General features: G+C 39.0%; 1 protein-coding gene across 2 annotated transcripts in view; it reads right to left on the bottom strand.

Annotated features, from left to right (window-relative positions):
* Window positions 1-25504, bottom strand: part of LOC139625050 (cadherin-18) — an 81830-nt gene that overhangs the window by 35262 nt on the left and 21064 nt on the right. For both annotated transcript variants that reach the window (XM_071484634.1, XM_071484635.1), the window contains exons 3-4: window positions 14813-15107; window positions 9728-9847 (exon numbers count right to left, since the gene is read on the bottom strand). In XM_071484634.1, the coding sequence (XP_071340735.1) occupies window positions 9728-9847; window positions 14813-15107 (415 nt within the window). The remainder of the gene's footprint in view (window positions 1-9727; window positions 9848-14812; window positions 15108-25504) is intronic.

Below are 25504 nucleotides of genomic sequence, written 5' to 3'. Positions count from 1 at the left end.
CAAAACCACACCGCCACATGGAGCCTGATTTGATATGTTCCACCAGTTACATCAGTGTTCATTGTAAATCTCGCTTTCTCCCCAGAGCCAAGACCCTCTGGCAACCATTGAACTTATGGTCTTGTGAACTTGTGAACCCTGCAGTAATACACAATGGTTGAATGGTAGCAGTGAGACCCAGGAGAAAATGGCATGGTGTTGATCACAAAGTGAAATGGACTTTGCTGCTGTTGCCTCCTGTTGTGGAAGTGAAAATCACAACAAGTGACATTTGGTAAGATGGCTTTAGAGCAGGGGTCGGCAAGTACGTTTAGCCTCAGGACAATTTTTTTCTAACCCATTAAATGGCGGGTCAGAACACAATCAAAGACTAATTAAAGTAATTAATTGATAAAGATGAAACGGGAATTTGCTTTGTTACTGCTCACATGTGTGGCGCTGTGGCCCAGAGTCACATATTAAATGTTTGACTGATTTACTGAACTGGTGTTAATTTTTCTTGTATGTCACTTGCATGTCCACTTTTTCAGAGGTCCGTCAAGGAAGCAACAAAACCTTTGTAACACATTAGTTTGGAATAAAACATTGCTCAAAAAAAGACATTTAAGCTAACTAGCTGACTGGTTAACTAGCTGACAAGCTAATGGTAAATTCTTAGCTGTTAGTGTTTTGTGACTGAATACTGTTTTGCTAGTTTTTTTTTTTTTTGTTTTTGTTTAACAAAACAGCTAAAATAATTTATTTCTATGCTCCCTCCACCAGATATTCCCCTCAGGAGTTGGTTGAGACCAAAACAGAGCCAAAATGAAAATCACTACTAAACTTACATTTGCCAGGTGGTCAAAAACATGACTCCAAATGAATAATAATGTTGTCCCATATTTGCGAGGCATGTAAACATCCAGCTGGCTGTTAATACACACGGCATCAACATGAATAGATAGTCTCACCTGACATATGAATAAAAAACACTGCATTACCTACTGTAATTGTTATTGTTAACAATAATTCCTATGTTATTCATAGGGAAATGACCAAAGACCCAGTTCTGTTCTTGGTTTTTACAGTTGTATTCGGGAGCTGGATTTAAAGCAAACATTTGTGCATAAAAACTGTATTGGACAAAGTATTAAAAATGCAGGGTATATCTACATTTCTTAAAATGTGTCTGGGGTACATTATTCAGCACTGACTCAGACAGCTGACCAAGTAAATTAGCATTTGTACCAGTTATTCTGTTAGTACTCCATTTCTGATTCCAACCCTGACAGTTCGGATTGAACAAAACTTAATTTTGGAGCAAATTAATGTAGTTTTATGGTTTCCTAATTTCACCAAAGAGGCAGCTATAGCAGTGTTATACAATAGGTCATTTTCCTCTTTCTTTCTTCTTGACTCTATAGACAGAAACTAATCTATTCGCCTCAGGCAGAATAATCATTAAAAGTGGGTCAAGGAGCAAGGCAGCCAACAGTATTAAGATCCAGGGGATCTTAGGTTACACATCATCTGTGACACTGAGCTGTGGCTGAGGTCCCATACAGTGCCAGTGATCCTGGACTCATAAGCAGTGAATCAACAAAAGGATAAGATATATTCAAGTGGCATGATAGAGCAGAATGGTGCAGTAAAATCTAATTATCAAAGACAAATCACTTACATGAGCAGAAGATATTATACAAGGAGACAGAAATGCATTCAAGAGATGACCTAATGTCAGATGACTCCACAATTTTCACATTGTAACATTTAAAAGTTAAACTTGACAAGGTGATGAAGTTTCTATATGAATGAGCTGTGAATAGAGTTTCTATTGCTGCATCCACAGTGGTGTGACTTAACTCCAACCTATTGAATCCTTCTGTTCATATTTCTCTGGTGGCTGATGCCTCTAGACTTCTTCCATAAAAAAAAAGGCCAGAACCATTTGATTGGTTAAGAAAAGTTTGTTAGTGTAAAATGTCACAAGTGCACTGTGTGTCCTCAAATTGCAGCATTCAAGGCTCCACAGAAACTCTATATGTGTTGGATGTTGTGAGGTAAAGCAAAACTAAATTCAGCCACTTTTTTTGCTTTTTGAGTAGTTTCAGTCTGTTTTATGTACTAACTCTGGTAGTCTACTACATTTGCGTATTAGCTCTGCTTGCCGCAAAAAAAAAAAAAAAAGAAAAAAAAAAACTGTTAAGGGGGGCAGCAAGTTAAACATACACTAATGGTATTGCAGGGCTTTGTTCCAAGGCATATCAAAGCAAATAAATGTACTATGACTGCCAGGAAGGCTCCTCTCTGACACTATGTACAAATGTTTTGTTATGGCTGCATTTGCATATTGTTCACTCCATTTATTGTTTTATTGGTTTGATATTAGAATTAGTTCTTGATTTAAAAGTAACAGTGGTTATATATTGTAACCCCAGTTCCGGTTGAATAATTACCCTCATTAAAGGGGAGTCCGCTAACCTTTGTGTTAGTGGTGAATTACACTTTGGTACGTTCTGCCTTTCAAATGCTAAGAAGACACCGATAGACTGTGTTCTGTTTAAACTCTGGCCAAGTTGATGAGACAGATTAACACTATGCTGCCCTGACGCCCTGGTTCTCCTGTTGGAAATGCCAGAACTATGAGATAATGTGCATGAATACTAAAGGCCAGTTTTAGTGTCTTCATTGTATAAATACGCTGAAATAACTGTTCTTGCTGCAGGAAAAATAAAACAATAAAAGCAATTTCTTGGGCATAGAGGAAATACAGGGGGCTTAAATAGCACATTTAAATACAAACACAACTTTGATAATCAGTTGGCCACTCTTCCCATGCAGCTGACTGCTTTATATTTTGAAACCCTGGAATATTACATATAAATGATAATATAAATTTGTATTTTTTGACTTATTACAAATAGACAAATATGACTTGGGGGAACCTTCCAGAAAATTTGCTCCCACAGAGGATGTCCATGAACTCTGTGTGTGCAACAAAATATTTCCAAGTATTTTATTTTTGCCACACTGTTCTTATCAAATGCCAGGTCTCAGCGTGGATCTACTGCTTTTCTTGGTGTCTCATCAAAGTGCTTGCAGCCACTTTCCTGTAATGATGGCGGCTCCACAAACTCTATTGGAAGTCCTTTGTTATTAACTGAAGTCTTAGCATTACTTAACCTGGGGTCCTTGAGACACACAGACCTTGGCAAGTGGCCATGCTTTCCATTAAAACAACACTAAGACAGACAATCTGACCTTTCAAGTCTCTTATTACCCCCTTTACTCATGTAGGTGCATTACTCCTGAGCAATATTTCACAGCGGTGGGTTTAGAAACGTTGGGCACATACTGAAATTATGAGATTTTTTATTTTTTTGGCCTCAGGAAATCCACTGTTGTCCACAACAGTGAGGATGACCTGCTGTCAGTCATTTGTCATCAACAAAATAAAAAAATAATTGCTGCCCTTCTGCGACAAAGAAAACACTCAGTATGAAGAGAGCAATGCAGCAACGTTACAAAATAATCACTGACCCGAATTCATTCTTAAATTAGATTCTTTAACAATACAGAAACGACCACAGGTGTATTCTTTGGGAAGTGCAAGTACCTGAAAGGTATGTCAGTACTTTGACATGAAGATCTCACCCCTGAACTCCCTATCCTGACCATTTCTGAGCTGTAATACCTCAGATAGTCTCCGCTAAATCTCTATGGAGCTCGTAAGTTAATTTAGAAAATAATTGAGAAAGAGCTGACTTCCTTGAACCTGGGCCCATTTGACACAGTGAGGTGGTTAGCCTTTTCCTCAACCTCCCCAGTCTATTAGAGTTGATACCATCACACTATCCACCTCTTTGTCTGGCTGGAAACTTCTAAAGGAGGACAATCTCCTGGGTGAACAAAAAGGATTATAGGAGATTACTAAAGTGCTCTTCAATCTCCAGCTTCAGGAATCTTGGGTTTTTTGGCCCATCCAATACGATGTTATCCCTGTGTGTCTGCACTCTTTGCATTTCTGGAGAAAAGGCAGATAACATCGAGAGATAATAATCACAGAAATCATAAGAGTACATGTCTTCTTTTAACTTCACAAAGACTCTTCCTTCTTCCTTTTATATATTGGATCATATATCTGATTGAGAATAATTGGTTGGACGGCTCAAGGCTACATCACAAGTGATTGACAAAGTGACATGACAGCTTTCTTCTTGATCTAACCAACACTAAGGCTTAATCCATGAACCACAAAAAAAAAAAAAAAAAAAATGCTTGATCTGTGTCAGCTCCTTCAACAAACTCGAACACTCACAAATCCCAGATCAGCAGAGAAATTAGCCTATTTAGGATGCAAAAGGGACTTAGGGGTTCTGCAGTGTGTGTGTGCAAGTACAGATGTGAGGTGGGATTTTTTTGGGGGGGGGACTTGACTATGAGACTTGAGAGGAACAACCTTGATGTCTCTGTGGGTAAGTGACAGATGCACAGTAGTGATGGGAGCGACAGGAGTTACGACCCGACTATAAAAAGGATAAATGCAGCCGCCGCCTAAGATCTACTTCTGCTGAGATATAGAAAGCTCTTATTAAATCTGCTGTCTTGCAGTTTTGAGATTTGCAAAGCATGTAATCAAGTAAATCCAATGCAGTGAATATTCTTAACACAGTTAGCATGTGACTTAGCTTGCCACATCACCAGAATAGTTATATTTTCTGATATTGTGAGAGCACGCCGACAGAAACTGACAGAGCTTCTCTCAGAGTGAAAAATACACCCAGGCACCATTTTTAACTTTTATCCTGTGTGATTTATATTCAGTGAGCAGATAGAGGTTCAGTCCGTCTGTCTAACTCTCAGCTGCCCTTGTGCACCTGCTCTTGTTTTTGACCAAAATCCCCAGACAAGTCCGACACGAGCAGCAGGCAGGAGGTTCAGGATCCCTCTGAAAGGACACCTTGCCAGGATTTGTGATTGTTGTTGGAAACTCTTGACTGTTACAAAGATCTGTGACTGCTGAACTTCCTTTTAAATGCAACATGTTCTAAAGGTCTTAAAGGAATAGTTTGACTTTTGTGCAGAGTGAGAAGATCCCCTGATTTTTATATCTGTCGGTTTAATATGAGGCTACACCCAGCAGCCAGTTAGCTTAGCTGGGAATTCAGGGGTGGAAGGTAACAAACACAAATTATCATTTTTACACTTTGGTTTTCGTGTGCAACAAACAAGCAAGATAGGGACTGGTAGGCAGATTTTTTCCTCATGCTAAAAGCTAAGCTAAGCTAGCCTTCTCCTGGTCCTGGCTTCATATTTCACCTGCTGTGGTATTAATCTTCTCATCTAACTTTAAGCAACAAAGCAAGTGCTTGAAAACTGCTTGATAATTTCCTTCAAATCCACCTCTGGGATATCACAAATGATTTCCTGTATATTGGTGATGAATGTAGTAAAAACTGGACCTTCTCCGCCACCTGGGTGGAAAGGAGTGAATGAAATGGGAGTGAATTTAGAGTCTGCAGGTTTTCACTCCAAGTGATTTCACTCATTGCTCTCTCACTCGTTGTGAATGTGTCATAGTCATAACCGCACTGTGGCCTGCACTGTGCGGCCGCAAGGAAAACCTGCAGAGTTGCTGTATCTCACTAACTAAAAAATGGACAATCTAGACAGACCTTTAAATAACACCTCACTCTGCTTTATATTACGCCAGGGACATCATCTCATTTTGAATTTGCACAAATATGCCTTTGATTTGCTTAGTCATGTTACCATTTTGAGTGGCATTTTAAAATGCAGTATTTAAGTCATACACATATCCACAACATAAAAGCTCTGATGTGTCCCTGAATCTGTTTCATAAAATAGCTTTTTAAAACTTCTTTAAAACATCTCATTTTAACATTCTGGTTGATAAAATTCTTGGAACAGTGGTTCCCAAACTTTTTCACATCAAGGACCCCAAACTGACACAAATTAGACCACAGACTCCCATCTCACAAGATTTTTGCTTTTAGATGTTTTATTACAGAAAGTGTTTGAAACCCCAAATAGTCTAAATTCTGTTATTGTGTTACTTATGAATGGAAATATTGTGAAAATAAACTGAAGTACCCTCAGGAACCCCACTTTGAGTAACACTGTCTTAATAAAGACAGTAAATAATCATAAAATCATGACACAGCTATTTAATTTAAATGTAAGAATTTTTGCTTTAGCCAGCACCTATACTTTGGCATTTGCTCTTTAAGGAAATAATGACTTTTTTCAATAATGAAATCAACAAGACCAATAGCCTCCCAAACTCACCATTAAACCTGCTTCTCTCATAATCCCGACACTGTGAAGGACCTGTTGAGCACTATGCAGATGTCAGATCATAAATATCAAGCATATTGATCATTGTGAATGGTTATGGCAGAAATGTAAATCTCTGAAACCCCAATTATCCACACTGTCAATACACACTGTTGTAGACAACTCTGTCATTTTATATTCAACTTTGGATAAAGAACTAAATTCAAAATATTCTGTAACGTCAAATTATTACAAAGCAGTGCAGAAGCTGCCACATCTGTTCTCTGTTGCTCACACATTTTCCCCCTCAGCCATTTCCATCATTATCAGTAGTATCAGTTATATTTCTGTCTTTACAGAGAGTCTGCGCCATGCTCATTTATTTCTCTGGCGAAGTAAATCTAATCCTAAATTCCTATCTCTCCTTTTTTTTTTCTCCATGCTGCATGGCACCATCACAGATCCGTCTGTTACAATTTTACATCCATGACTGAATCTTATTTCCAGTGGAGATGAGCAGCTGCCTTAATGTAGTTCTCTGAGTTAATTAGTCAGTAAGGAAATGTGAACTCAGAGTCATTTTCTATTGAGCTATTAACATGTCTGTGTTAGTTATCTGACTTGGAAATGCTGAATGTCCAATGGAATTTGCCTCTGGTTGGGTAAAATACTTGCAAGTGACTGTCCACTGTCACTGGTTCACTGACTAAAGCATATTCTGTCAAAAAGCAATTCTAATACTTATTTTGAAAAGTGAGCCCTGAACATTCCAGGTTGTATATAGAATTAAATAACAATGGTTTGTTTTAAAGAGCTTTTAAAGGTCTCACATTGTACAAAGTGAGATGTCCAAGTGTTTTTTGATTATAAAGCAGGTCTAGGTTCTATATTAATACCGTGAAAGTATCAAAGTGCTTAGTCCACAGAGGAATGCACACAGCCTGTATTCAGGTTCAACTGAGCCTTAAAACAAGCTGTCAGGACTTCTGTAACTTTATGATGTCACAACCCAGCAGTCACCCTTCTCAGCCATGCCCCAAACCTCGACCCACCATCCAACCTTGCAGGATTTGGTTTCTCTGGGTTTTTAACTGAAATCTGCTATATTTGTATTTGATTACTCAGAAAACAGTCAGCCAATCAGAAGAGAGGCTCAGAGCCTCTCTTCTGATTGGCTCACTGACCTTTTGTTACTACAACCCCAGAGAGAAGCATGAGAAAAACATATAAAACTACACTGAGGTGGTTTTTGGTACTTAAAATCACAAATATATCTTCTTATGGATATCAACACTGGAAAAGTGTAAAATATGGGACCTTTAAAGAGTAAGTGCACCAAAGCACATAACAGTAAACATACATTTCATAGTAAACATACCAAACCCTGATTTAGCAGTGGAGTGGTAACACAGTTATTCAGTATCAATATCCAATACAATATCCACAGATGCTCTTTAGTTTGATTTGGGACATTAAGATACAAGTTAAAATTTTACCATGTGCAAGTCAACAAAATACTTGGTATAAAAGTTTCAAAAGTCCATGATTGTTTCGTCTGTTATATCCACAGTTTGCTGTGTTCTGAGCTTTAAAAGTGCTATAGACTGTAAATGTGGTCAATTTAGCACTTACTACAATTTTACAGACATTCAGACAGGTCTGTCCTTTCAGTCATTGGTAGGTTTGTTATCAAAACCGCTAAGCTAGGATGAAGAAACAGGTGAAACTGACCACATTGTTGCTTGCTGGGGATTTGGGTCAAGCCTGAGACGGCCCTTTGGAGATTCCTTCAATGCCATATGTCCAGGCCAAATGCTATCATTACCCTCTGTCCTTAAATGAGCTTTCCTTCTACCTCATGGGTCTTGTAAAAATCTGTCACTGCTGCATCAGGCCACCAGACCAAGGTCAAATTGGGAGGGGACGATTTGCTTGTGTGTGTGTGTGTGTGTGTGTGTGTGTGTGTGTGTGTGTGTGTGCGCGTGTTATTTTTTAATCCTGCTAATAACATATGAATTCCCAATGATGGTGTATCTGCAGTTTGAGCATGGTGGTAGCCAGGTACATGCAGACATGAGGAGGTGTAAGCAAGCTAATGCACTGTGAGACAGATGCAGGAGCAGCTTCAGCTCCCCAGTGTGGTGCTCAAATATGGCAGCATGCCAACACAACTGCTTTAAGACTGGGGCTTTGCATATTAAAGGATTGCATGCAAGTGCAACTCCCTCTATGTGCACGTTTTCCACTGACCACTGGAGCTCCTTGTCCTAATTTGAGGGAGGAGGGTGGTTTGCCAGAGGCGAAAACAACAGCCGACTTATATAAATTAAAATGTGTGGGTGGAATAGTGCTTTTGCAGGGAGTGTAGCTGGCTAGGCCTTCGATCACGTCCCTACTCCTCTGCACGCCCCACACTGAATTATAATGCAGACAAGATGCCGAGTCAGCTCAAGCAAAACAAGCCATCTGATGTGTCCAGAAGCACACTGCACAGAAAGAAAATCACAGCAGAATAATACTTTTAAGAGTCAAAATGTGATTTTAAAATACATTTCAACTATAGTAACATATAGTTGATTGAACAAAACATGAAAAAGGCTAGTTTGCATTCAAAAACTGGCAATCCTACAGCTTCACCACACCGCTGTGAAATTGCTCCATCAATCCCCACCCCCTTTTCCCTCGAGGTAAAGTCAAAATATTCAGCAATTCATTTGTGTTGCTCATTCAGCAAAGACTTCATGTTTTACATGGGCGGTATGGTCTCAAAGGGGCCAATAGTTGTTCCAGACAGCAATGAATCAATTCATAAAAGTGGATTGTTGTTCATTTTAACCGACAACAGCAGCAGCAGCAGGAGCAGCAGAGACAAGCATGCACAACTTCAGACACACGCGTGCATGTACGAGACAAAGAGAGATCAGAAATGAATAGATATGCACGCATGCACACACACGCAACAACACATTTTTCACATTGTATAAAAGTTATATGTCTTGCACTTTAGAGGGTTTATTAACATTTAATAGATCTAGTAGAGGTCTCTTATAAAAAAAAAGAAAAAAAAAGAGATGAATTTTGAAAACATTGGCCACTGGAAGGAAACAATAGCTTTATGAAGGCATCTCTACAAATGTCTCCTTTGACCCCTGAGGAGTTAGTTATGGCTCACAAAGAGAGGATTGCGTGCTCAACAATACAGCAGGCGTATGAGTGGTCCATAACTCTGCTGCGGCTGCTTTAGCTTTTATGATGTCAGACGTGCTGCAATAACAGAACACGATGTTCACTGCAAGAAACATATGGCACATGGATCTGACAGCGTGATATACACATCACTTTAGGAGATCAACAATAGAGATTATAACACAGTTATTACCTCCATTTACAGTTATAGTTTCCATGCTTGCAAGTGTGTGGGTGTTTACTTTGTCTGCAGTAAATACCACACCTGTTTTGGGGTCGACGGAGAAATATGGCTGTCCTTGTAGGATACTGTAGACTATTCTCGCACTGTTTCCATAGGTGGGGTCATCGGCGTCAGTCGCAGTGACTTGCAGCACAGACGTGCCTAAAAATGAACACAGCAGAATTATTTCCTGATAATTACTGTTGCTCTCACAGGTTTTAAAATGCCAAAAAAAATTACATTGATGTGATTTAATTGTGTAACAGCTAGGTGTTGAAAATCCCCTAGCAACCGTGTCTTTAGATCTGAGGAGAATTGCTGTGCACAAAATGTGAATATGAGATTGCACGGTTAGAAGGCCAGAGATATTCAAAATGCTGGAATCATCTTCACCTGACTTTCAGCTTTAAGAAGAGTCACCTCATTTAACCCAAAGAAACAGATAGCTTCCTCATACACATGCTGAGTCACTGCGCTTTAGTAATTGAATACAGATATTATTGTTGGCTGCCTTGCTAACAGGTTGTCATTATGGGAACATGAAATCAGTTACATTTTATTAATGGCAATGTTCAAGCCTTCATAAAAAATTAATTTAATAATAATAATAATAATAACATACTTAAATAGAGAAAAATACTTTAGACCTTCATTCATTCAGGCTTTGCTGCACAAGAGCTGACTACAGTGAGTGTCTGTGTGTGAGTTATGTCTCATGAAAGTATAATTGCTGGCCATTTTCTCTGATGTTAAGGCTTTAATGGGGAAAATGCTTTGAGTGCAATCACCGGCCTTCAGTTTTTCAAGCGGTTTCCGTTGCAAAGAGACGACAAAAACACAGACAAATGATTTGAAAAGTTGGAGGGATGGCTTGTTATTTACGCTGTTATTTAAAAATTAGTTGTAAGAGCCATTGTGGTTCAATTTAACACTTCAAGTGTTGCTCAAACAGCATTACAGGCTTCATTAACCCATTATAATTGCACGATGAGTGCATTGTAATTGCACTACAAGCTTATATAATGGAATATTATATGTAAAAATCATGATATGATTGTGTTAGGAGACATGTGAGCTATATAGCCTGTAAATCTTCTGGACACTTGCCTTGTTGTTTTCAACTGGGAATTAAACTAAATTAAAACAAGTGAAACTCGCTCCACTATGTCACACCAGATATGGCTTTTTTTTCTCGGAAACCTGCAGGACCAGAGTGAAATGCCAGCCATAATGAGCCATGCACTCCACAGTATGCTTGGGCACTCTGAGTCTCTGTCAACCTTGAAGCAAAAAATTGCACTGGGAATTATTTGGACTTAATCAATTCTGGGGTTGTTTTTTTTTTTTTAAGCTGAGCTGGTTCCAAATCATCAGGAAAACTTATTAGTTAGTACATAATTTAATTGATGAACTTTGAATTGGTCTGTGTTAATGGCTTCAGCAAAGAAAATACTCATCTGTGACCTTGTATCATTAATATTTCTGTGCGGCTCAATATAAACCTCAGCAGAAATAACATCTCATCTGTATCATTCTATATTTTCTATGCTTCAGATTTCCCAAACCGTGGTAACAGATTCATATTGTTGCATATTCTGCCTGATAATGAACTCATTATGCAGTCGTAATAGACTGTGCAATGCACTTGCCGTTGCTCACAACACACTTCAACTTAAGTGTTCAGCCACTATGTATTTGGAACTATTAAGGTGACAAGCGCAACATTAACAGGTCTGATTCTAGTCATTAGAGGGTGAGCACTCAAAAGTCAGCATGTACACATCTGCTGAACATTAACTTTCACCGATGCACTAAAACTCTGCTGGGAGTCTCATCTCCAGGGTGGTAAGGTCACAGTTTCACCTTTTCCTTCATGTTACAGACTTTTTCTTGAGAATAAAGACACTTTACAATGACACCACATTAGTCAAAGGTTCTTACAAAGAGACCACCACCTCGCAAGGCTATTCTGTCTCATAAGAAGGAGCCTGAAGCCTCTGCTAATGCTAATGCTTCAGATTCCTTTGATGGTCATTTTTATGAAGGTACATAAAAACTAAATAGCATTTCACTTAAAAACACCAGGCAGAATAAAAAAAGACCTTACAGTGCAACACTCAAAAAAGAAAAATAAATAACAAATAGAGAAATAAAACCAACTAAAAGCATTAATAACAGGATCCAGGTTAAGGTGTTGCAGTTTTTAACCCCTTTAACATCCAACCCCTTTTGCATGCAGTACTCCTAATGGATGGTTAAACCCTTGCAATCAAGTCTTCAAGGATTTCTTACATTGTTTGATGTCTTGCTGCTTTGAAGGCAGGGAGACACCCCGCCTTGAATTATACCTGGACTATTTTTAAATGGTTTTAAATGTTCCTTTTCAAAATGACCATAATAGCAGTTAAGGCAAGAATGTAATCTATCAGAGCATGGTATAATACTTGTTCATAACCGTGAAACTTTCCGTAGTATCAAGTTTTAGCGGTCTGCATGCAGAATAGTTGATGTTTGATCAGAAATCAGAAAATATGCAATACTAGAACATGGCTTCTCAATTTCATCCAAAAAATATGAACTCAATTCATTATCTCTAGATCATCCCTCCTATTACGAACTTGGTCGCATCGTGTATCCCTTTTTTACATCTACTTTCATCATCTCCTATAGGTTTCAGTCCATCTATCGCTTTAGCGCTCACTGGACTCATCACCATGACAACAAAACCTAATGCTCTTTCAAAAGATCAAGGTTGGTCTCTGAAACTGTTTTACAACCAGTTGCTTCTCAAATTCTTCCTCCCGCAGCCTGAGCCAAGGGTCGCGTGCCATTTGTTTCATCCCCACTTTTATTTAGTCTTGAAATTAAAAAAAAAAAAAGAAAAAGCATAGATTTGTTAGCAAGTTGAGACTTAATGGGATGAAAAGAAGCCTGTCATCAGATGTGGAGAACTGATTTTAATTAATTAATCTGAAAGCCAAAAGTTAAATCATCATGCATCTACTTGATAGGTCTGCCCTTTAATTTGTTTACAAAGAGTTCAACACTTATCCATGTGTGCGACTCTGTTCAATGTCCTCATCTTAGCTCCAGCAGCCCCTCTCTTTTAATCATAACTACTCATCTAAACAAGCCTCCGCCTCAGCCTCAAGGTACTGAAACCACCATTAAACTGTGATTTTTCCCAGAAGTAAAGTAGCTAACAGTAAAGCGGAGCTACTACCTCTAGCATGTCTTATCTGGAACATCTCAACTGGGAGACATTCAATACTAGGTAACTGACACTCCTTTCATCTAGCACTCAGAAAAATATGGTTGTGCTCTTGAATGGGAGGTATGAGACAGTAATGTCGGATTTACCTGGCATGTGCCCAGCTAATCAATTTTAGACAGGAAAAAAAAAAAAAAAGAACATCACAACCAATTAGCTGCCACACACTCCCAGACAGCCCCTTTCTGCACTTGGGAGCGCCAGTATTGACAAATGTTGGGGGATTAGTGCTCTGGAGTGTGAGGACAGTTGATGGTTACAGCCGATTTGAGGCTGCAGACGCCGAAGCAAAAAGGAATTACTTTAATGGACATGAGCAAAAGAGGGGTCTGACAAAAAAAAAAAAAAAAAAGGCTAATTATTTCCCCCCTTCACAGTCCTTGATTTCCCCCCGTGGGTCATCAATGGTGATTGATTCCTTTTGTGCAACCGATCATAAAGTTTTGCGGCCAACACTGAAACTTTGAAATGAGTGGTCTCGTTAGAGCTAAATGAAGGATGCCAATACACAGATTAGTGCCCCTGGTATATTTTTATTACCTCATTATTCACTCATTTACAGCTAAAGATTAGATTGCAACTGATTCATATAATCATCAAAATCATTTAATCTAGGGTTCAATACACATATCTATATTTTTTTGTCTTACAGTAGCAACAGCACCTAAAAATATAATATTCATGTGCAAGTGCCTACGGATGTGACAGTGCCAGAACACATGCATAGTACAGTACTCTCAGAGGTGATTAAGACATGTACTTGACACATCCGACTTAAAAACAAATATACTGACTGGCAAAGTTGTATGTGTGTCAGGCCTGAGTGCTCGTGCATATTCATGAATGCAACCAGAGAGATATTGACTGTTTATAAAGAGGGCGCCTACAGGTCTATTGGGGTTTGCATATTTAATCGGTTTTGCACATTTCCATCTTCTTGCTGCGAGAAACTGATGAAGCCATTCGTTTTTTTTTATTTTTCTCTTTGAGAAATTTTTTAATAAGTATTTCTGCCCCTTTGCATGTGACCTGTAGGGATTACTTTAGACAGACAGATATAAATGGAATGTTTTCAACACTGTCAGTGCCACAAATTCGCTATCTTGTAGTATATTTGAAGCAAAATCGCACTGACAGCAGTTTGGCCACCATTTGGACAACCTACATATGTTTTGAAGGAGCGCTGTGAAATATTTGAGCAACATACTTTTTGAGCTATTGTGCTCGGAGGCAGAATCCACTGGACTGAGAAAAGGGTGGCTTTTGTTCACCCAAGCTAAAAACAGAACAGCAGAATAGAGAAATAAAAAATAGATGTTAGCCACATGATGCTGGGCATACGAGCAGCAGCTGTCTCCGAGGAGGTGGATAGAGGCTTTTCTTTCCGCCGTGATGTGGAGGACTCCACAGTCTCGATGGCAGGGATTGCTGTGGAGGCACTACTGAGAGCTTTATAAAGACCTGCCCACCCGGGAAACTATCACAGCAGCCAGAAAACAAAGATGAAAAAGAGGACTCGGCTGGCTTACAGAAGATCAAACATTCTGGAGAGCATAATCACAGACAGGACAGACCAGAATGCAGCACAGGGTAATAACATGTTTGATCCCGGTTCTTAATACTAATACCTTCTTTTAAACCATTTTGGAGCTGCACTTGGCCATAAGTCTATTTCAAACATACACAGGATGTGGAGTCAAAGGTCTTGCCATGATATATTCTAAAAAGCAGCAAAATAACACTCGATTTCAGACACTTTTTTTTTCATCTTTCAACCCATTCAAACAAAGGCTTACTGCTTCTGACAGTGGACAGCAATCATCTGAAGGTCCGGTTTGTTTTGTAGCACTACTCACCCACTTCAGACATCTCAGGCACCGTAGCTACAAAGGGTCCATCTGGAAATTTAGGTGCATTGTCATTGATGTCTTGTACTTTGATGATGAATTCCGACTTTGGTTCCAGGGCCTCCTCTGTGTTGCGGTCCAAGGCTTGTGCATGCAGGACATAATGCGTTTTCCTTTCCCGATCCAGGCTCTTAGTGGCATGAATATCTCCTGTCACTTCGTCAATGATAAATATAGTTCCAGCTCCTTCCCCGCTCAGAATGTACCTGACGGATCCATCGCCTTTATCTGAGTTTGAGTGAAGCTGCAAGGGAAACACAGGCAGAGGATGTGTGAATACAGAATAAAGAAGATTGCCAAAAATCACTGCTTAGTGTTGTTTTTGATTCAGGGTTTCAAAATATGATTCATGGTTGCAAAATTTACAATGGCCACAGTGCACTGGAATGGAACCACTGCAGAAGAAAGGACATCTACAACTATTATGCCCATGTTAGCTCGGAAACAGCGGATTGACTCATTGACAGGAAGTTAATAACAGAAATTGGTAAATAGCTACATATTTTTGAGGGAAAAACACCAAACATTACTTAGTTTGAGCTCGACAAATGTGAACATTTTCTATAGTTCTCTGTTTTATATAGATATAAGCTGAATATCTTTGGGTTTCCATTGTTAGAATAAAATCATGAGAGTTTCATCATCTCGATCACTTGGTGTAAGCTGTCTGATAAATAATCAAAAATGTTTCATATTATCATTAGTTTTTAGTCTTGGCTCATGGAAATAGTGACATTTAATGAGGCTTTCTCCAGCACCAAACAGGAAGCAGCAAACTGAGTAGATAGTGAGCACAGAGAAGACTCCGGGGAGGAGCAAGAATGTGAGTTATTTGTTGTATGACCGGCATTAACATAAGGGAGGCAACATAAAATAAAACAGGAAATCATAAAGTCCAAACACAGTCACTTTAGGGGCAAATTTAAACTGTAAAGTTTCTAACTTTGCATCATAATATTAATAATCATCATGATAATCATAATAATGAAATGTCCACCAGGAGCATGATGGGAAATAATCTCAATGGAATCTAGTCTTGCAAATAGTGACCCTGCAAGATCCCCAGTCTTTATTAGATCTTATGCTGTGAGACTAAAAACTCATGACTGCATGACTCATGACAATATGTCTTTAGATGTGAGAAGGTGTCAGAAGTTAGTCTTTAAAAATCTTTTCTTCATGTCATCTTGTCTTCCAGTGTTTGGTAGGCATTAGAGACATTCCCTTTAGATCCTGTAAAGTGTGATGGACATTTCTCACTCCTATCGGTTCATTTTTTTAGATTACTAATCGAGAAAATAAACAGATTAGTCAACAAAATAATTACTTTACTTAATAACATTGATGAAAATCATCAATATTTACAGCCCTAGTCCTTGAAGTTAGACACATGGGGGCATGCGTCAAGACTGCATAACCACAGACTGTGATGTATATCTATTGTACTTTAATATAATCTCTACCAAGGGCTTTTAAAACATTTGAGCTTTATATAGTAGTAACCTTTGCAGCATTGCTGCACTCAGCCCACGTTTCAGCTTAAGAAAACTCCCAACATCTAAGTCAGACATTACATTATTCAATATTCCTCTCTCAGGCTTGACTGTAGAGGAGCATCACTGAAAAAAATGCATCTTTAGAGATTAAAGTTTTGGGGGAAATCCTTACAAGACTGTTAAAGATGGAAAAGCGTTGCCTTCTTTCTCACCAGGAGAGAGGAATAAAGAAAAACCGAGCCACTTGTTCAGCCATAATTGATACCAAGAGGATTAAGACTTTCATGCCAATTGCTCAGCTGGGTTGCAGTTTGAAACTTTATAGATATATTTTACAATACCACTGAATCTCCAAACCAGGGAACCATGGTAACATCATCATTATACAATTTCATTTTCATGCATGAATAAAACATGTTAAGAAACACAGCTTTTTTTTTCGTTTTATTTCCCCCTCAGGGAAATGTCACAGCTGAACGTAACAGAACAATCCATTTTCACTGAGCACTGGCATCACTTTATACACTGGTGGTATTTTTGTCTTTCATACTTGTAGATGCACATCATCAAGCTGTGAACAAAACCTTAGAATTTTTAAAGCACACCTCAGTCTAGATTTATGCAAGCCTATGGAGAACTTAAGATACACTCGCAGCAGATAAAAAATTCATACTGTGTTTGCATGCATTTAATATGTTACATATATATATAGTCTGAATGTGCATGGATATTAGTAAGACCTGTTTGCAAAGCACCCAAATGTAGAAGGCAGTGGTTGCCAAGCTTTTTTAACTCATGGTCCACTTAAAAATCTCAAAAAAGTCGCTGGCCCACATCTGACCCCGAAATAATATGGAGGCCAAATAATACATTCTCAGAGTACTTTTTATTTTAATGATAACGAATATTCAGGATTTAACTGACAGCAGAGGAAGCTCAGATTTTTCTTTTTTGTTTGACAGGGGAGAGATGCACCATCTGTCTCTTGACTCTCTTCCCTTTGAGTTCTTCCTGTTGCTAATCAGCTATCCATTTTGATACTCCAGCTTTTGCCATGCATGTAATCTGTTAGCGCACATCAGACTGAGGTAGCAAACCAGTATACGGTGTGGTCCTGCTGGTGACAACATAGAAGTTCCTATCATTGGTTTATCAAAAAAAAAAATCAATGAAAGGAGAACACATTTAATATTTCTAAAGATTGTTGTATTTTGTTTTTATTTTATTCTTTATAATTACATCTTTTCACCTAAATCGTACTGTTTTGCAAATGATTTTCCCACTTGGGAACCACTGGTGTAAGGGGAGGCCAAATAACAAAGAGACTCCCAGTCGACGCTACAAGTTATTTTCTGTTGAATGCAAATTAGCAGCATCTGTCAGATATAAAAGAGGTCTGGTGTTGCACCATAGAGTTTTCACAACTGCATCAACTAACAAAGCTCCACATAGGCCAAATCATCTGTTCCCAAACTGCAGGTGCATCAGTCAAAAAAAAAAAAAAAAAAAGATAATGATAAAATAAGATGAATTTATACAGACAGGAACAGCAGCCACAAGTTGAGACTAATCAGCAGGGATGACCTCACTGATACATAATGATCTTAGATGATGTTATCCTCTGCAGCTTGCAAAAAATAACTGGCACACTATACCCACTGTGGTTCTCTTGTAAATTCATCTGACTGGTGCTATCGCTGAATTGGGACACAGCTACTCTGTTTTGGAGACAAGGGAGTCTACTTTCACAGCAACCTAAATTTAGAATCAATCAATCATCATACTGCTCAGTTTTATTTAGAGCATCAAACACTCGCACCTATTATTGACCAAACCGCATTTAATACACATCTTTTTTTTCTGTCCATTTGTTACATAATTAATCACAGTTTTAGCACAGCAAATCCTCCACTGGACCTCCATCAGACATCTCTACTGGGAGATATGACATAACTAGAATGCATGATGTCCATTAGGATACATGTGCAGTGGAAAGTGAGGTACAAATTTATATGTAAAAAAAAAAATAGAAGAGCACTTTGGTATTACTGGTATAAAGTGCACAGCCATTCACAGAGACAAGTTATTTAACAAGTTGAACGCCGGAGGTCCTCAGGCCACATCCAATCAAGGCCTGGCCATGCAAATAAATTACTAATTAGAAAGCTGCTGTTGATTGCGAGCCTAACTCTTGATGAGAGCAGACTGTCCTTTCGGTGGTAAATATCAAGCCTGTAATTAGATAAGGAGTCAAAGATCCTGTTGAATCAGGTAGTTAATCAGTTTCTGGATTGTAGTAATATGAAACACAACCTCTAAAGCAAGAAAGCAGATGCTGTTTACACATTGGTGGCAGTGTGGACGGGACCAATTACTTTGTTGACACGGTTTGGCCCATTTCTGTGCACACTCTTTTAATCTACTGACAGGCATTTAGAAATATTAGCTTCCGGTGCTGCTTGTGGATTGATAATCAATTTCTATGTTGAATCATTTAAATACACTGAACCAGAGTTATTACTGAAGAGCAGTCCACTTCCACAACGACCACAAGGATATATCCAGTTTTGTCCGGCAGTTCTCTACAACTCTGGCTCATAAATGTAATTTCGCATCCAGTCAGAGCGCTAATTTAGCCATTGTCTTCCTTTGTAGGAGCTGATAAATCAAGCTCTGCAAAGTGCGAGCCAATGACGCATATGGCGACCACTGCCTTCCAAAATCTATGGGTGATAAAAGTGTCAACAGGTTGCGGGCCATTACACAAACATCACAGGCTGAGAGAACAGCAGCGCCAGGCCAGCTGAGGGTGAAACAATATCAAGATACAGACGGTTCCAATCAGAAAGGAGTTATTGCGGTGTTCTCTGTGTGTTAGGTGATGTTCCATAACTCTCCATTATGGTCCACTGTGGAGTCAGCACAGATGTGCCTTACATACTATTAAATAATACATATCACAACCTTCTTCATCATATGTTTCTAATATGTTTCTTTAGATCAGAAGATCCAGGATCCAGAACTCCTCAGAGATCCTCTCTCAAGCATCGGGTTATCATGTCATCTTCAAAGGTATGGACAGTATTCTGCTCATAAAGTTAAGACCAGGAAGAAAGTAACATAATGTGAGCAAATATGACACTTATGTAAGAAATTCAGCTGAGCAAATGTGTTCACTCAGTATCTTTCAAACATGTATGAGAGGAATATGAAACAGGAGAGCGGTCTTCAATTCCCATGTGAAAGTAGCAATTTATGTTGTTTCTATTATCTATGACCGTTTGGCACAGTTAACCATATTATTATTATTGTAACTATGTAAATGAAGATCGTCTAATGTTAAGGAAGTACTTATTTTAACCCAAATCACCATCTTTTCCTAAACCTAACCAAGCCATGACCGTTATTATAGCGACCGTGGCGATGAAAGAAGGTATGCCATTCTCAGTACAGTCAGCAAGTTTATTATTGTAGCCGTGACAACCAAGGTCTGGTGTGCCTGACGCTGTAGGGATGATATTTTAGGAGAATTTCTTATGGGTCATATCAGAGGGTTAGAAAAAATGAACTGTGTGGTTGCTGAGGTTGGAGGACTTGTTACAGAACAGTCAAGTAAAATGAAAAAATAAATCAATAAATAATGTAGTGCAGACCATAGAGACAGGTAAACATGAGGTATTGGTACTCACTTTGATTGAGCTAATATTGATAGATACTGATATACCCCTTGGCTGTAAGTAAACTGCACACAACTTTCTCGTGTTTACCAACCATCTGTGATGATTTGATGCCAGGAGATACCAAAGAGATGAGAGAAGACACAAAAAACCCCTCAGTTGGACAGAGACACTCCTCACTGCTGTTTATCCGTTACTGCTGGGGAGTTTATATTTCACTTATTTCCCTTCTTAGTCAAAGCTGATTGTACAAAAACAGGCTTCGGGCAAATTTCTGTCACATGATTTTAAGCGCAAGGCTCTGTCTCTCTGCAGAGGGTGCTGCTGCATGTCAAGTTTCAGCATTGGGATATTTTATTTATAATTCATTAATTTTGATCACACAGAAAATTTCATGACTACCCGCCTTAATGTAATACATGTTAATTTGTTAAACTGCGGAGCAGGCCTGGTGTGAACCTGACATATATCAAGACTATGTGTGGCAATCCAGAGGAGGGAGGGGAAATGGCTCCAGTGTCCAGTCCATATAGCAAATAATGGATGGAAATGTATGGAAATCACTCACACAGTGTGATCAGAGACGTCCAGGTGAAATTATGGCCTCTGCTATCTTGTTGTTTTGTCATCTCCCCACAAAGACTTAGAGGAATCTTTTTCCTCCACAGGGCATCAAAACAAGGGATTGTGTTTATCTCTCTGTCTCTATGGGCGACTTTATTAAAGACTAGAGGAATAGATGACTGGCATGTGGCTGGCGGCTGGCAGCTGGCAATGCATTTCTGAGGAGTTTAAAGAGATCAACAGAGTCTGGGGCTTTAAAGTCGCTGGTGAAAACAGTCCAATCTCAAGGAGAACCTCACTTATAATTTCATCACACCCAGAGGAGAAACCTAAGAGAAAGTGTATCTTAGCTTTTTTTTGTCAACCACTTATGTATTTTCACTGTTTGGGCTCGGTAAACTAATTGTCAAGTAGCCTTAAACTGTTTGTGTTCACAAGCTAATTGATGCTCACAGCCAAACAGTTTACCTTTGGCTCTGTTGTACGCTTCTCAGATGTCTAAGTAAATTACAGGCAGAGAAGAGATTTGAGGAAAGAAAGCAATCCACTAAGCTGACAGAAATCCACCATTAAAACATCATTTCTGCAAAACTGAATAGTATTTTTACCTGTGTAATACTGCTGGATAATATAAAAAAGTTAACGGGTCATAAATGTAATCAAACCAGAGGTGTAACTTGTAATTATATTTATTCAGTCACTCATTCAGTCTGTCAGAGCTGATAACAAATGAGGAGTCACAAATTATGAGTTACCAGAGCACAGTTTGAAAACTGTACTGATAAAGGAGGAGAACATTTTTTACCTGCACCCAAATGACCAAATAATCCTCACAATTATAAACACAATGTCACAAGCTGCCACACAACCGCCCATTGGTAAAGTAATTGCTTTAACTTACTTACCAAACCAGCTAATCAATTCTTAGTTAATATTTTAAAGTCTTCATTAAAAACAAAGTCACTGTTGATGTAATGATAAGTAAATAATGTGGAAAATGTGATGTTTACACATTTAGAGTTTTCATTAGTATTTCCTTATCTTATCTCATTATGGCTTTTTTATGTTTGTATGTATGTTTTTTTATGTTTTTTATGTATGTTTTCTTCTATTGAAGTTAGCATGCTAACCAGCTAACCTTGGCCTGTCTCGTCACTTTCTGATACCGAGGCACTGGGGCGTCTGGTCTGCCCTGAGGAAGTAGAGCTGCTCAGAGGGCATATTATAACCTCTTGTCTTGTAAATGCAATGAAGCTCTCATCAAGACTGGTAAATAAACAGGTATTAATGCTAATGCAATAGCAAAGCTCACAAATAACTCCTTTAAAGTATAAGAGGTACACTGGACCTAGACTGGACTGCGGTGTGACCGGGTTGGTTGACACTTTCGACTTTCACTTTTTACATTTTCTTTAATTTTATGGTCTAGCCCTATGAGACAACATGATAATGTGATGATATGTATCTGTAACTGTGTTTTATCACACTTTAAACCCAATCACAGGAGTGTCTTACTACATGCTGGCTTGGGCTGCAACCAATGATTACTTTCATTATGTGGTAACTACTTTTCTTGATTAATTGATTACTTGTTTTGGCTATAAAATGCCAAAAAGTAACCAAAAATACTCTTGATACTTTCCCAGACAAAGTAAAATCCTGACATTGGTCATGCTGTACAATCAATATTTGATAAAGAAAAGCATCAAAACCTCACAAACCTAACCTCAGTCCGCCAACAGAGCTATCTTGCAACCAACTAACAAACAACTTCTCTACAACAGAATATCTCACAAATATTTATGAATGGATTGGCACAAAATGTGCACCTTCAATGAGGCCATAACTTCTCAAATGATACATAACCACCAATAAACCAATTTACTCATCAGCAGATAATAGAAGATTGAATTCCATTTATGGGCCAATATAACAAAATGCACCATTACAGCATTAAGCCACCATGCCGCCACCATGCCAATTATTCTATTCCTGCCAATTTTTGTGCTGAGCAAATATAGATCAGACTGGCCACATGGTGCTGTGATAATCATCCAAAATGCTTAGAAGTGGCTTCAATTCAAACAGGCATAACTCGTGTCCCATTTCAGGTGGAGTCAAGAAAATTACTTCAACCCCTCATGCTGGAGGATTTTAATGGAGCATGGAAAATATCAACTTTTTGGAAAAGGAGTACATGACATGCAGCGCAGTCTTCACAATTACACAGCACCAGCAGAGGATACGCTCTACTGAGTACCATCCTGATACGTTATTAGTTGCTACACAGCATGACCTCCATCTAATCTGCACCTCTACTTCTTCTCTCTTCTTAACTGGCTTTGTCCTTTTTCGCTGTACAGATCCTGATAATGTATGTGCCTGGCTGGACTTCATTACTGGTGAATGCCATTTGTAATGGCTTGGTCATGTGCAGTGTACAGATCCACATAACGTATGTGTCTAACCAGCCAGTTTTGTTCTCTGGTTGTCTAAGAGGATGTTGTTTTACTGCTGTTATGTCCACTCATTATGAGCTGTGTGGACTGAGAACAAGAAGGTGAACAGGAAGGATATCTCTGTTGGAAGCAGACAATGAATAAGTATTGCTTAAAAACTCTGGATGAGACAAATATATGAAATCCGGGATCACATTTTATACCAGGCACAGAGCATAAAATATGTCAAAATACAACCACAGTGGCTACATTTCAGCTGATTGATCCCATGCTGTTTTATAATCGATTTTCCAGCAAGTTAAACTTTCAGTGAAACAGAGGGCACAGCTAAGTGGGCACAGCACATTTGTAGAGATGCACCAAGGCTACAAATAGCCAGACATGCATCACCGCAAGCTCACCATCTTTGTTTATCAGTGATTTCGGACCCGTACTGGACAACCACTGGTGACATTTACTTCGTCGTTTTTTTGTTTTTTTTTTCAGAGTCATTAAAACTGAATCACTTTGATGTTGAAAGCCTTGCCGATGCATAAATGGGAGATGAAGGTGGGAGTCAGGAAGGGGAGCATTGTTCCATCTACTGTGTGCATGGTGAAAGGGGGGAGGGGGTGGAGGGAAGAAGAAATAAGCTACGTGCCCTAGCTGATGATCAGTGCCTTGGCTTCATATTTGCAATTAGTGAGGGGGGGTTCGTTTTTGATTAAATCTTTGCTCTTATACTTCACTCAAGAGGATTTAATCACTTTTTATGTGGGCGTGCTTGATTGTCTGATTATCACCACGTTTTGGCCATGCTCCCTTCCAATCAACTCCTCTGAGCAGCCCCTTCTCCTCGATTGATTTGTAACAGTCACAGTAAACCCTGATGATGGAGTGGCAGCCTAATGACCATACATCAAGAGACAGTGATGAGGGGCGTGCTGAAGACGTGCCATTGATGCACATCACCGAGATCCGCCCTAATAGTTGTCCTCTATTTTGACATCTGCGGAGAGAAACAGAATGAATCGTTGTCTTCCCAGCAGGATAGTTGACTTCCTGATGTACAGTAATGAGATTATTAGAGTCCCGGAAGCAACCCTGACACTCGTTTAATGGCTGTGCCTCTAACTGCTGCTAAAATTTAATATCTGAATGAGACAGAAATGAGACCGTCAGCAGATCAGCTTTAGAAAACATGAAGTTTCTGCCTTGTGCTCTGTCAGTGAGTGAAGGCAAATGGTTTAGTCTCGAGTGTCTAAATGGCGTTAATAGGTTTGAACGTTTGAGCCAGAGGACAGGGGAATGCACTTTGGGAATTACGCATGCCTGCACAGGCAGGGAACATGAGCTCCGAGTGTTATTTTCTCCAGTTGTTGAATCAGTGGAAGTTAAACTGTAATTCACTTGGTTTAGCTTTTGTTTGGTGAAAGTGTGACCGTTCCAAGGACACGGCACAACTGATACATGTTCATCCCTGACCAGATAATGATGAGCCTTTTCAAACAAAGACTGTTGCTCCAAAACACTGGTGAGAAAACTCAACGAATCCCAAACCCACAGAGAATTACCACCCAACTCTGCAGCCCCCTTTTCTACACGCTTCGACAAAAGCCTTTTAGCACCTTTCAGCTAATGTTTTGGTTTTACAGCCCCCAGCTTTACTGTTTGGTTCAGATCCAGGTCATCAACTTCATTGTTAGATGCAGCAGGCAGCTTTTTTTCAGTGCAAAAGCTCTGATAAAACCATTGTATGAGTTAGCAACTAGCTTGTGAACATGGTAGAACTAAAGAGTCAGAGATTGTCCTCTATAACTGGCTAAAGCAGACTACAGCGGAGCTAAAATTAAAATAAAGCTGTTTGCAGCCTCTTGAATGTGAGAACTCACAGCTTTTCTCACTTTAAAATCATAAACAGAATATTTTGCATTTTCTCACAGACGGACAACACATGCACATCTGTCAGAGCTCTGGGAGCTCTGTTTTTTTTTTTTGTTGTTTTTTTTGTTGTTTTTTTTTTTCTAAAATTATTACATTAATCAAAGGGGTGATTTTTTAAAAGAGTACTCACTTGTAGCCCCACATGCACACACTGACGCACTGATACGTGCATGTGGTTGGTAAGTGTAATTTCTGCCATTTTCTGGATGTTTCTCTTTCCAACAATGCAGTGTAATAATGTAACACTAGCTGTGAAATTGCTGTGAAATGAAACAAGACAGTTGCCTGATTCTGTCACAGCACAATCCATTTTTAGATGTATGAATAAAACATTTAGGCACCTTTCTTAGAGGTTCCTACTTTGCTCTGCAAATGAACACAGGGTAAGACAAGAGGGTATTCCTCCTAGTCTGGGTCGAAGAACCCATTCTGTCAAATCTCACGTTATTTACTGTATATTTTAGGAGCAGCCAGACGCCTGGTGACGCTCAGTTCAAGGATTTCTGACCATGGATCTGGTTC

This window comes from Trachinotus anak, unplaced genomic scaffold (assembly GCF_046630095.1).
Source record: "Trachinotus anak isolate AG129_WGS33_773 ecotype Australia unplaced genomic scaffold, CSIRO_AGI_Tana_v1 ptg000009l, whole genome shotgun sequence".
In the NCBI taxonomy this organism is placed as follows: domain Eukaryota; kingdom Metazoa; phylum Chordata; class Actinopteri; order Carangiformes; family Carangidae; genus Trachinotus; species Trachinotus anak.
This window is presented reverse-complemented; position numbering and strand designations above follow the sequence as displayed.